At 40.4% G+C, this 12,855-nt stretch overlaps 1 protein-coding gene across 1 annotated transcript in view; it reads right to left on the bottom strand.

Annotated features, from left to right (window-relative positions):
- The window catches only part of eif2ak3 (eukaryotic translation initiation factor 2-alpha kinase 3), a 38,216-nt gene that overhangs the window by 3,900 nt on the left and 21,461 nt on the right, over positions 1–12,855 (bottom strand). The window contains exons 3-16 of the mRNA XM_036573942.1: positions 10,057–10,251; positions 9,783–9,913; positions 8,534–8,816; positions 8,131–8,299; positions 7,904–8,044; positions 7,046–7,168; positions 6,703–6,929; positions 5,457–5,566; positions 4,748–4,870; positions 4,491–4,640; positions 2,612–3,290; positions 1,714–1,890; positions 1,223–1,324; positions 1,050–1,112 (exon numbers count right to left, since the gene is read on the bottom strand). Of these exons, the coding sequence (XP_036429835.1) occupies positions 1,050–1,112; positions 1,223–1,324; positions 1,714–1,890; positions 2,612–3,290; positions 4,491–4,640; positions 4,748–4,870; positions 5,457–5,566; positions 6,703–6,929; positions 7,046–7,168; positions 7,904–8,044; positions 8,131–8,299; positions 8,534–8,816; positions 9,783–9,913; positions 10,057–10,251 (2,673 nt within the window). The remainder of the gene's footprint in view (positions 1–1,049; positions 1,113–1,222; positions 1,325–1,713; positions 1,891–2,611; positions 3,291–4,490; positions 4,641–4,747; positions 4,871–5,456; positions 5,567–6,702; positions 6,930–7,045; positions 7,169–7,903; positions 8,045–8,130; positions 8,300–8,533; positions 8,817–9,782; positions 9,914–10,056; positions 10,252–12,855) is intronic.

Here is a 12,855-nt window from a genome sequence, read left to right as displayed (position 1 = left end):
CTGTTGTTCCTGCTGGTTTCAGCTCCTCTTGCAACTTTTTGACGTCAGCAAGTAACTTGAACTCTTACATTCCTTATCGATAGTCTGAGAGAAATCTTGCATTGCGCCCCTGCCTATGAACTTCCATTCCCATTTCTTCCAGACCAATGGCAACTTCTTATGATGACACCAGGTAAATTGTTTTATTTTTGGTAGAACTAAATTTCTTTCTATTGTTAACCTTTACATATGTGTATATATATTTACTGTAAATGTGAAGTGGATAGATATACGCACTGGGAACATGAAAATTCAATTGGTCTGGCGGTTTGTTAAGAAAATAAATAAAGATTTAAGTAGCCACTCAGGCCATGGGCTCTCTATTTTTAGCCAAAATATGAAATGTTATGGCCAGAGACAGCGGACAATGGGCAATGTTGACCCCTGCAGTGATTCTGCAGGATCTGTGGCTACTATGACACATAACACAGCCTATACATAACACATAGTAGTAATGCCTTTCCTTCTCTATACACCTGATTCTGATATATGTTAGAGGAAAGCAAACACTAAACTGTGCAGTGTAAGCATGCCTGGGTCAGGACTGAATCATTTTAATAACTCCAGTATAATATAAAAGTTCTGCTGCTCTTACAAATGATTCTGATTAAATGTATCAAGCCGTCAAACCAGGTTGAACCAGCAGAGGGTACTGCCTATTTTCTAATAAAGTAATACATGAAGAGGTTAAATTAACTATTAAAACAGAAGAAATTAACCCCTTCAGTGTTCTAAACATGACATCGTAGCAAATTACCATTCAACTCTGAGGTGTATGTCCATGTGAAATATATCTAAACTAAGTATGTATCGGTTACGAATATTTAAAACACCCACAGATTTACTGAAATAATGCTTTGTAATACCAACACTGCACCAACAGGAGGCAGCAGATAGCTTTCTCCATCCTTACTCTCTTATATCATCTCTGTTTCTCTTCCCCTTCAGCCTGTTCTCGCTTTGCCTGTCAGTCTCAAAAGCCCCTACCTGCTGCACCCAAACATACTCACCTCTTGAACGTTGTATTTGTAAAATGGAGCGGGGAACTGCAGGGCCCGGACTTCAGTGAGAGTCTGAGGGAACAAAAGCATTAAGTGATGATTAAATAACAGGGAGGATCTCTGTATTATGAAAAGTAGTGTGTCTCAATGTTTGGTGAAAGAGTATGAGCACATAGACTCACCCTGACTCTCTCCATCTGTGTGCGAAACGGGTAGAGCAGCTCAAACAGAATCAACCCCAGAGAGTAAATATCCACTTTATGAGAATACGAGTTCCCTGACAACTACAGAAAAGAGAGAAAGAGATGCTGACTCAACTGCATGCAAATAAATACAGAGACAATTAATAAATTAATAACAAATACATGCTTAAAGCAAATATGTTTGGACTAATATGAGACCAATATGAGATTTCTGGGCTGATGTTTTTCATGGGCATGTCTCTACAGACATCAATGTGCAAAGACTTCGAACTAAGTCTACCTGGATTACAATTACAGGGAAGTGTAACTTCACCTAAACATTCTGCTCTTCTGTAGCACAAATATATCACCATATATGGGTTTGAAATATCAGTCAAATCTAAACATCTGTCTCATGTGATTCCATAGTCTTCAGGCATCCCTAGTTCAAACATGATGGGTGTTCCAGCTGTGTCTGTGGTGAACCTCACCTGTTCCGGGCTCATGTAGAGTTTGGTGCCCACTTGGCCAGTGTGGCGAGCATAGACTGGCATTGGCGTAAGGGTACTCAGTTCCTCATCATCCTCTTCCTCCTGGTCCATAGCTGTGACCAGCCCAAAGTCCCCTACTTTCACCACATCATCCAGTGTGAAGAAGATATTAGAAGGCTAAAAGAGAGACAGAGAGAGGAACAAACAAACATAAGAACAGAAAAGGAAAGGAAAAACCTCCTCATCTTAGTTCTCATATGCTGTCTTATGTGAACTGAACTGGCGGCATAAAAGAAGAGCTGTATATAGAATTACAGTCACAAGCAAAAGTTTGGGCCCCCGGGGCTAAATTACACATTTTGATTATTTAAACGGGCAATATATATTGGGGAAAAAATAAAACATATAATTTGGCCATTTAATATTTTATGTTTGTGCACTAAAATTTGCAGAAAAATGTCATATTTAAGTGAATTCCCTGTAGGATGTGTTTATTTATTTTCTCTTAGAAAAGCAACAAAACATGGAATTTGGGTGTTAAAACTTTTGCACACTATTGTATATTTCAAAAACAAATTTGCACAGTGCAGGTTTTGTGATTGGAGGTATTGTTCCGTAGGCCAACTTGTAGAAAATTTCCGACGTAATGATTCAATTCCATTCTGACACTTTAGTAAATGATTCAGTGCATCATGAATTTTTAAATTCCACAGTTCAACAGTTCAATCAAAACCTCAATTTTTTGGTACAATTTACAATTATTCTTGAAAATACACTGAACACACGTGTGACCGGAGGAACCATTTACACAGTGCAGAATATAAAGAAAAAAAGACCAATTGTTAAAAAATTTGTATACTTGAATAGCCGAATACTATAAATACTAAATGTGCCATACCTTCAAGTCTCGGTGCATGAGTCCCTTGCTGTGGATGAAATCCACGGCCTCTGCGATCTGCAGGAAGATGGCGAGACACTGCCGGTGCTCCCTGAGGTCAGGCTGAGAGCGCTGGGCCATCCAGTCTTTCAGGTTCTCCTTCCTGCACAGCTGCATCTGAATGTACAAGTAGACTTTAGGTGTGAGGGGCGGCCGAGCGGTGGGGCTGGAAGGACAGGGCGGCAGTATCAGAGACGTGGGCCGAGGGGGAGAGGAAGAGGAGGGGCCTGAAGAAGCAACAGGGTGAGATTTAGAGCTAGAGAGGGAGGGGCACATGGTCTGAACGGGTGTGGTCCGGCTGTCCGTGTCGTTGTCACGCTGATCGCAGCCCGAGTCCTCAAATACAATGTCGAAGGAGGAGGAAGTACAGTCACCGTGGGCAACAGGCCGGGGAGGGCAAAGCTCAAAGGAGTGTGGGGATTCAGAGAGCTCCAGGTCAGGGTCAGCAGGACTGTCCCGATCTGACATCATACTGTCTGGCCCCAGACCCTCCACACACACGTGATCCTGAATGAGCAGACTCTCGTCACCGCCGACCACACACACACATGGAGAGTCCAGGGGAGATGGGGTGGACACAGGGACCTTCACGGAGAACGCCTCCATATGGTCAGGAGAGCTGAGCGGCCAGTCAGTAGCACTGATGCAGAGAAAGAAACATAACTATTAGGGCTGGGTTTTATCATATGATACTTACAGCACATGTGATTTGATATGTCACAATTAGTGCTGTGAAACAGTTAAAATGATCAAAATTAAAATCACTTTATTTTGTCTTAGCTGCTTAAATTTAACCCCATGTAAAGATTTTGTTTCTCTTTAAAAGCAGAGCATTTGAGCTTCTGATGAAACCTTTTTTATTTTTAATGTTTCAATGCCATCATTTTTAGTGTATGAACAGGGTTCACATGATCCTGAACATGAAAAATCACGATTTCCACAGAGCGAGCACAGTTTTCAGTTTTTATCTGCTACGTCTTGATGAAAGGCAATAGTAGCCGCCTGCTCCAATCAATGAGTGTATACATCATATAAATCATACACAGTCGTATGCACCCCGGATACATTTTCTTGAAAAAACGTACACATTCTCTACACAGAACACATTCCCGCACATTTTAATTGACAATTAAATTGAATTAACAATTGCTGTTTATTTGCTGAATTTACAATATTGAGGGAAATACAAACAAAATTCATTATGGCACAATTCATATGATTGGAGTTGTGCTGTTAAATAAATTTGTGTACTTAAATTTGCACAAAAATGCAAAACTTAAGTTTGTTCTCTGTAGATAATCAACAAAACATTTAATTTCACCATATGTGTCTAACTGTACAATCACAGATTCCACGACAGCAACAAACAGCGCATGAATGGACCACTACAGATGGTTCAAAGGGTCTAACTAGGTAAATGCATTAACAGTGCTTAAGAAGAAATTAGTGGCGCTATAAAATACTAACGTGTTAAGTCAGACTATGGCAATTTCCATAGCAAATGAATCAACTACAATGGTGTACAGAACTAATCGTGGTTGATTCTTATGATCACAGAAATCATTCAAGACTTCATTGCCTTTCATAGCTACTGTGATCTACAAGCGTGATTGAAATAAAGAACACAAAAGATGATAAGATAAAATGGACAGATAAATAAATAAATAAATAAATAAATAAAATTGATTCAAAATCCTAAAAACAGAATCTGGAACCAACGATTGTAGTACTGGTGTAGCTCTATTTACTACTCATGACACCACAAGTTCACTCACTTATCAAGTATGTCATGATGTTTGCTAGACAATGCTGACACTTCTGTTTATGTTTGTTGCTGTACCTGGCATCTTTAAGCCAGCGTTGGTCCATTTCCTCCTGCCAGCCCTGAGGTGGGCTCTCTTGCCAGGCGTTGAAATAACGGATGATACCTGGGTGCTCCAGCTTGGCCAATGCCTTCACTTCCCGCATCACCTTCTCACGGGCCACCTCCCTATACACACAAACACACACACACACACACAAATATTAAATCATACAGATGCATACAGACAGCATACGGGAAAATATATTCATACAGATGCTGTGGTTGAGAGTTACCTGTTGGGTAGGCGGATTCTCTTGATGGCGTAATTGCAGTCATCCACTTTGTTCCGTGCCTCAAAAACAACCCCAAATCCACCACGGCCCAAACACTGCACTGGCTCAAAGTCTGTCAGGTACCTGTCACACAGAAACAGAGCGGGGCCAGAACTATGTTACTTTCTGACTGAACATCTTCCTGCAGCGCTACATTCTCCCCCAACATTCCAAAGCTGTTAGATCACAGATGTCACCTGTGCATGAAATAGGAATATGTGTTCCATTCATTTTTCATTCAGTAAGCTTAGATATCACATATGCTCAATCATTCATAACATGGATGTTCCTTGTCTGCTTTTATGTGGTGGATGCATTTCGAGTCAGTGCTAGAGTAATGAGGTGCTACCAGGCAGCAAGATGGGAGCTGTAGCTACAGCTCTGGGAATGGATAGACCAGCTGTTCACAAACCTACATTCTTACCACTCCTCAAAAACACATGCTCTTTACCCCGGACTCAAGAGACAAACAGCGGAGGGGCGTGTTCAGCTGTTCAGCTGTGAGTGTAAGTGTGCCCTGTCTTGTGTGGCTGCTGCAGCTGTCCCTGTCCACTGAAGCATATTCAGTAAACCAAACCTTTCAGGTTAACCTACCATCCATGTTAATCTACCATTCCTGTGTGCGCCAGACTTATTTGCTGAAATGGTGAATTATTAAAAGCTCTTTCACCTGGACACGTATTCACTGGGGCGGGTGTCTGTGATGGTCTCTCTGGGTTCGGGGACGTCCAGCTCAAACTTGCTGTCTGTTTGACACTGCGTCTCAGACTCTTTCCGCTGCTGGAGTTAAACAAAGAGGTACACGTTGAAACACTCCAACAGGCACTCATTAATCAAAATTATTTTCAGTGACACATGATGGTGGGAGTGTATGCCTGCTAAAGGTGGGTAATACAGCAAAAATATATACGCTATAAAAACATATACAATATAAGAAACTATAGACGATCGGATTCATTCAAGAACAGAATCTGCGAAGACCAGGTTTTTGCTTCAAACGTGATCAGCAATTAAGTTTTCTTATTTTGGTCTCCTGCAATTCTATGCGTACATAACATGCCCTCATACTGTAACTGCACTTGCAAAATATTTGAATGCTGGCTACACCCATACCAAAATGTTGTAGTATAATTATGCATCATTCATTGTGCTACATCAGAGTCAGTTGCCTCTTGTGTAGCGCTTTATCAGATTCATGTTATTTGAATATACAACCGATTTTTCATTTAGGAGTTTAAAATGAAAAACTTTCACTGTTAGCCCAGTAAAGAGCAAATAATGTTATTGCAACCAATAGAAAGTACTGGAAATGTGCTGGTGATGTAATTCATGGGTTCATTTAGCCCAGACAGCTTGAGCTTTCAGAAAATAAATAAATAAATACATAAATAAATAAATAAATAAAAATTATCATGATAATGATAATACGCCCGGGTCAATTTGGCTGTAACAAAATCAGAATATGAATCAGCCATAAAATGAATCATGGCTGCACCATATGAATATCTTTTTTAATCAGTGTTTTAAAAATTATTTAAGGACTAACAAGGGGAAAAATAACTGTAATAACAATTAAAAAATAAATAAATAAAAATAAAACAATAGCATGATGGGCCACCATACTCATTAGTATGTTGGCAATAAAGCCAAAATATGTACACCTGACCACCATGTGAGCTTGTTGGACATCCCAGTCCAAAACACTGGCCATTAATATGGAGTTATGTGTTCATGGATCTCGCTTTGTACACAGGGGCACATTCATGCTGGAACAGGGGCCTTCCCCAAACTGTTGCCACAAAGTTGTTGTGTAATAGAAGCACTGATAGCACCCACAATATACTCGTTATCTATCAATATACACAGTACACATAAACCTAGCAGGCATTTTTGAGAGCACGTGTTCACCCTCTTACCCGTATGTGTACTGCATGGGGGTGGAAGAACTTGCGGACAATGTATGTGGTAGCTGCGATGCAAAATATGATGGTGCCCAAGATCTCCTTCCACCATGGCAACAGCAGTACGGGGTCCTTCCTCCTCATCCTGGTATCTCCGGCCCCATTTGTATGCAACACACTCACCGCAGTCACTTGCCGCCGACCACGGTACCGAGAATTGTATGGGAAGTAGTATCCGTTATCTACACGTACAAAAATGGGAGGGATTATACACAAGTAGTATAAAGATTACAGAAAATCTCACAAGACATTTAACTTTTACACTAAACCACAGTAAAGAACAGGAAGCAGTTCTTACCATGAGGGTACTGTAGGACCGACAGAGCTCCATTGCTGTACTCCTCGTAGGAAAATTTGTCATTGTTCAAACACTTATCAAACTCTTCAGAACCCACCAACACAGGAGTACGAGAAGGTGAGTCTGGGAGAAAATGGCAAAACAGAAAAAACAGGTGAAGTAAGTTGGCACAGCTTTTTAAAGCCACAAAATAACAACATGTGTTTATGTTTAAACTGACACTAAGGCCTGTAATCAACCCTATATGTGTGATTACTGTAATCTAAACCCTGCATGTGGGCCTGCACTTCAATTTCTCACTTATTACTTACATATTAGTTTCAAAGTAGTTACTAAATAGCTTATAGTCATCACTGAATTATAAGACTTAATTAGTGATGCACAATAAGAATCTGTCAACATCTGAATCAGCAGATTTTTGTTCAAAAACACAAAATCAGCAATGTTTTTATTTTTGCAATGTTGTGTTGCAATTTTATGACAAAAATAACGTAAGCCAGGTAAGTGAACTCATGCTGTAGCTAAATGCTGCTGCTACACCTCTTAGTATAATTATACATGACTCATGATGCTAAACAGGTAGTTGCCTTTTACTTCCAATGTACCACTTCAATTCATTCATGGTATTTAAACAGGCAACTGATTTAGAACTGTAAATTGTAAAATGTCAGTTTGGACCATTAAAGGGCAAATAAATATTATTTATATTGTGACTTTGGCAAACAGAAAGAAATAGGGCTGTATAGAAATTGGAAATCAGCCATAAAAATTCATGATCAGTGCATCCCCCGTCTTAGTAATAATTGCAAGTGTAATTTGCAGTTTTATTGATTTGAGTGTTTGATGGTGGAGACTCACGAATTAGTGGCTTCCATTTGACAGTGGGCGGAGGGATGATGTCTCTGCTGGAGCCGCGGCCATCCAGGGCTTTGGCCTTAGAGGGGAACTTCTCAGACATTCTGACTGACGACTGCAGATATAGCTGACCCTGAAACATACCTGTAACCAAGAACATACAGATAATTAGATCTGGAATACATGTACTGTTCTATATCTTTCTCTTTCATCCACACAGGCTGTGTTACCCAGGTATACACTGGACTCTGTGGCCCCACGCGCCTCCTCCATGAGGTCATCATCCTCCTCCTGAGGCTCGCGCTCTGGATGGCTGGTGTAGGTAGTGTCATCAAACAGACTGATGGGTGTAACTTTTCCCCCTCCAACCAACCAGGCTGAGGCGATGGGCGTGCAGAACTACAGAGAAGCACAGAAACATCAGCAAAGTAGGAGCAGTTACATAACTGTATAATTACAGTAAAAATTAATACAGTTAATTAATACCATTCCTCTTACCCCACCCACCAAACAAAAACCCAAAACAAACTAAATGATGGAGTAGAATTTCATGGGCTTGTAGGTCCTAGCCTGAACTTTAAGATCCATCAGCTCTCAATCAGGAGCACTGAATCTGAAAACTGAAAGGCTCACCTGATGCTCCCAGATGAGCTGTCCTCCAGACTCACTGCTAAAGGCCATAACCTTCCAGTCTGGAACAGACACTTTGATCACCAGGTTCAGGCCATCTGCTTGAATGTGTGCATTAGCGTGGTTCTGCGCGTGTGCTTCTGCCTCCTCTAGAATCACACGTGGCCCATCACGTCTGTCTTCATGCCAAACCTCCTTGTTGCCTGTTTCTCCCTCCAAAAAGCCGAGCTGAGACTGCGCCTCTGGAACAAACTTTAGCTCAAAGTTCCCCACACTGAAGTTCCACCTACCAGACAACAGAAAACGCTCTCAGTATGGCAGGGCCATACAAACACAAACATACAAAATCTTTTATGAAGGTCACTAAGAAAGCAGGGAATTAGTCTCTGTTATGCTTGGGTTACTTGACAAATATCTCAATGTCAGCAGTCTTAGCCAACTGTATTATTTTTGTTTTGAGTGATTGGCAACTTGGACAGTTGATTCTGCACACATATGTAACAGTTTAAAAGAAGCTGTCCACTAGTCAGACTCAGATAGGAGCAATAATTATCACACTATCATATCAATGCTTGCAAAACCACAAACATGAGTTTGTTATGAAAAGATTAACTCAAGATTAACATCTCTTTTTTTATTATGAACAATATTAACTAGCTTTAAGATTAAATAGGTTGTCCCTGACACACTAAGATAAACAAACATCAAATTAAACTACAGAAGGTCATCGTTTCCACATTATGCCACATTATGGCAGTGTGTTAAACACTCCTGTGAAATCCCTGGGCTGCTACTACATTTACTACAATATATCAACAGTCTGCAGTACTGCCTGCCTATTACATCACAGTCTATACAGACTGTCATTTAACAGCCAAGTTGTTTGGTAGATAAAATGCATCCTCTACAGATCGAATCAAAGCAAGGGATGTCCTCTTTTGGGAGGCAGCTTTAAAGAAGCCCCATACCCTTGTGGTTTTGTTCCAAAACATGACTGCGGATATTTTTCCAATAGCGAGTTTGAGCACAACTTCAAAAACCTCAGAATTCAGAAAACAAGATTTTTTGAAAAGACATTAAATCCAGTTTTGTGTTTAACATTGAATATTTATGTTCAATAACCAATAATACTGAGATAAGAGGTCACTTTTAGGTTAGGTTTAGCTTCTAAAGGGTTAAAAAGGAACCCACTGGTGACATTGATAAATGAATATCACCTAACTTGGGGCGGAGGTCAGACAGAGAGACTTACTTCTCAAAGCCGCTGCGAGGGGTCACAGCCCTGACGGTTTTCTGAGTCCTCTGCAGCAAAATCATGTCCTCTGGGTCCGTCTCCTCCTCTCCCCAACGACTGCAGCCCACCGCTGAACAAATATACTTCAACTACAGAGAGCAAAGATAAAGAATCAGAAAAAGAAAGAGAAAGAAAATTAAGAAAAAAGATAAAGAAAGAGCTGCTGCAGGAGCAGAGTGGTAGAATGCTGGGCTTGGGGAGACCCTGTTGTACTCTGCTGCAGGGAGCGTACCTTGCCGCTGTAGGCTCCCAGGCCATAGGTTGTGAGGGATTTTCCTCCCACCAGTACAGTGTCCTCTCCAACCCGGTAGGATGAGTCCAGCAGGGAGTCCACACTGAAAGGAACAGCCTCCATACTTTCCCGGTCCCTGTTCCACTGAAACAATGCACCATCCAGAGAAGGGATGAACATCTTATCCCCAAACACCTGAGGAAAACAAACAACCATGTTAGCTTACGTGACTGAGTTTTTACTCTGACACTACATAATGAAAACCAAATGCTAACATGCAGATCACAGAGCTCACTTTTTGAAATTTTGCTTTAAATGAAACAACAGAAAATTTTCTAAGGCTTAACTCCAATTTTGGTTTTGGCTTCTTAAAGGACGCACCACACTGTCCTCCAAGGTACTCACTCTTTAAATCAATGTATAAATGAATTGGTCAGTAAATGACTCACTCTAATCAATCAGTCAATCGTATGTACATGTAGTTATGTGGCTTATGTGAAGGCTATAAGATGGCGTGGTCTACAGTGTTTACATCACTAAGCACGGATTCATTTCTTCCTCGACATTTTAAAAATACCACATCATCTAGGATTTTAAACACACTCAAATCACAATGATCCTATGGTGAGCAGGGCTGTGTTAAAATAGTAATACAGCAATAATACAGCAATGCATCGTTGGTTAGCTCATGTTGATATGTGAGTCAATATAGTGATTGCTGTAATGATATTTATGAATTAACTTCTTTACAGGGCATGTATGTGCAAGACAAACTGATACTGCATTCAAGTCTGAGAGTGTGATATTACAACATCTCACAGATGCAAACATGTACTGTTACAGTTCAGGCTGGGTCACAGAAGGTGTTGCACTCTGGCCCCCTCTGCATATCACACAATCAGGATAAATACATAGAGTGAAGTTAATTCAGTAGTTTCATCATGTGCTGTTGTGCATGAATTAAGTAAGCCTCCATCACTGCTGTTCAGGCTCGCATGATCCTTGTTAACTGTGTACTTGAGCAGTTTCATATCAACAGATGTAGTTTGGTTGGCAGTAGTAGCGAGTTATTAGTTTGTAGATTGCTGTGATTAGTGCTTAGCCATTCCCACTTCAGTAAGATGTTTGTGGCACTATTAATGCTAAATCAGTGATGTTGCTGTGATTTTTGTGATGTTAGTGAACACTTTGTTGTTCCCTGTTAATTCTTACAGCCACACTTTCTCTCATACACACGTGCCCACATATCATCTATAAAACGCAATACAGTTTTAGACATTCCATAAACTACTGCCTGTGCTGTTGCCTTTGTGAATACAAACTAAGAACGTTCACTACTCTGAAACTCAACTAGCACTTCAGAGTAAAGCACATCTATAAAACACTCCATAGATGTTTTCTTATTATTGTATTTTTTCCCCTCATTATTGTATTTATAAAAAACAATTAAAGATAAACATGAATAAAAGTCTAATAATTATTTCTTCAATATTACAGTATATTTCTTTTTTTTACTTATTTATTCTGGATTTTAATGTAAACATGGACAGAAATATCTGTAGCACTTGTGGTATGTTGTATCAGCCTATTAGGACACATACTGTATTGTGAAGCTGCTGCCAATATCCAGCCCTAACCGAGAGAACTAGTCAAATTCAAGGTTTTAAAATAAAAAAAAAATAAAATAAAAAAAAAAAACCTCTACTGACTAGTAGTTAAAACTCAAAGATGCTATTGTCTTCAATTTTGTTTATGAGGAAAGTTTAAGTCACAGGATATGTAGTGACATTAGAATTGCATCATTAGAGCGATTTGGAAAAGAAGTGAGTGATTTTTAAATCTCCTGCATGGCTCAGTGAGCTGACAGCCACTCTGAACTGAGTTCTCGGACGGCGTTCAAGACTCAGCTCTAGCACTGATGCGCTGCTGATAGGCAGAACAGCACTGATAGTCAAAACATAGGCCTGAGTACAGAGTGAACTTGACCAATCAGGTTCGAGAAAGCCTGAACTTTATTGGTTTAGGCAGATTTGACACTTAATCTACTATTGGGTGATGGGTTACACAACTCAGTAAAACCACATCTTTACATGTTCAACTCACCACTCAGACTTTCATCAGACATTAAACACAGATTAAAGTGTCTGTAAGACCATTACACAAATCTGGCCTCTGTAGTCGACCCATGTCCCTAGCATGGTTTCAGTTCTTACATACAGAGGCATATCCTCAATAAACACAGACACTCATATGAATCTACAGAGAAATGAGATCACTCAGACTTCCTGTTGTTCTTAATCTAACTGTGACACCTACGCGCCCCAACAAGAGCCTGAAACACTCCACTGTGTGAAAGAAAGCAGCTGGAAGGCTCCGATTGGCTGGCGTGTGGGGAGATGAGGTCATCTGCCAATCAAAAGCACAATGAGGGATGAATACCTGCTGTGTCCGAATCGTAGTACAAGGGTTAAGAGGTTTAAACGGTCTGTCTGTGTGCGAGTTGATGACTCATCTCTCTCTGCTACACTGGGTTAATCCAGCATGTGATCAGTGTGTATGATCTCCAGCTGTACAGGATCTCCCTGCTGCAGGACTTCACACAGCTTTACTCGCTTTCCAAATCACCCACAACATCAAACAATGAACCAGAACAGCTGAGTAATTTACCAACACAACCTCTCCTTTGAAGTCAGGGCCATCACTATTGACTGCCTTGGTACCAGAAGAATTTACCAATTATTTTGACAATTAATAATCAGAGTGTAAAAAGGCTAAATAAGAGAAACAGACTCCATCTAC

The sequence above is a fragment of the Colossoma macropomum genome, unplaced genomic scaffold, assembly GCF_904425465.1.
Source record: "Colossoma macropomum unplaced genomic scaffold, Colossoma_macropomum, whole genome shotgun sequence".
NCBI lineage: Eukaryota > Metazoa > Chordata > Actinopteri > Characiformes > Serrasalmidae > Colossoma > Colossoma macropomum.
This window is presented reverse-complemented; position numbering and strand designations above follow the sequence as displayed.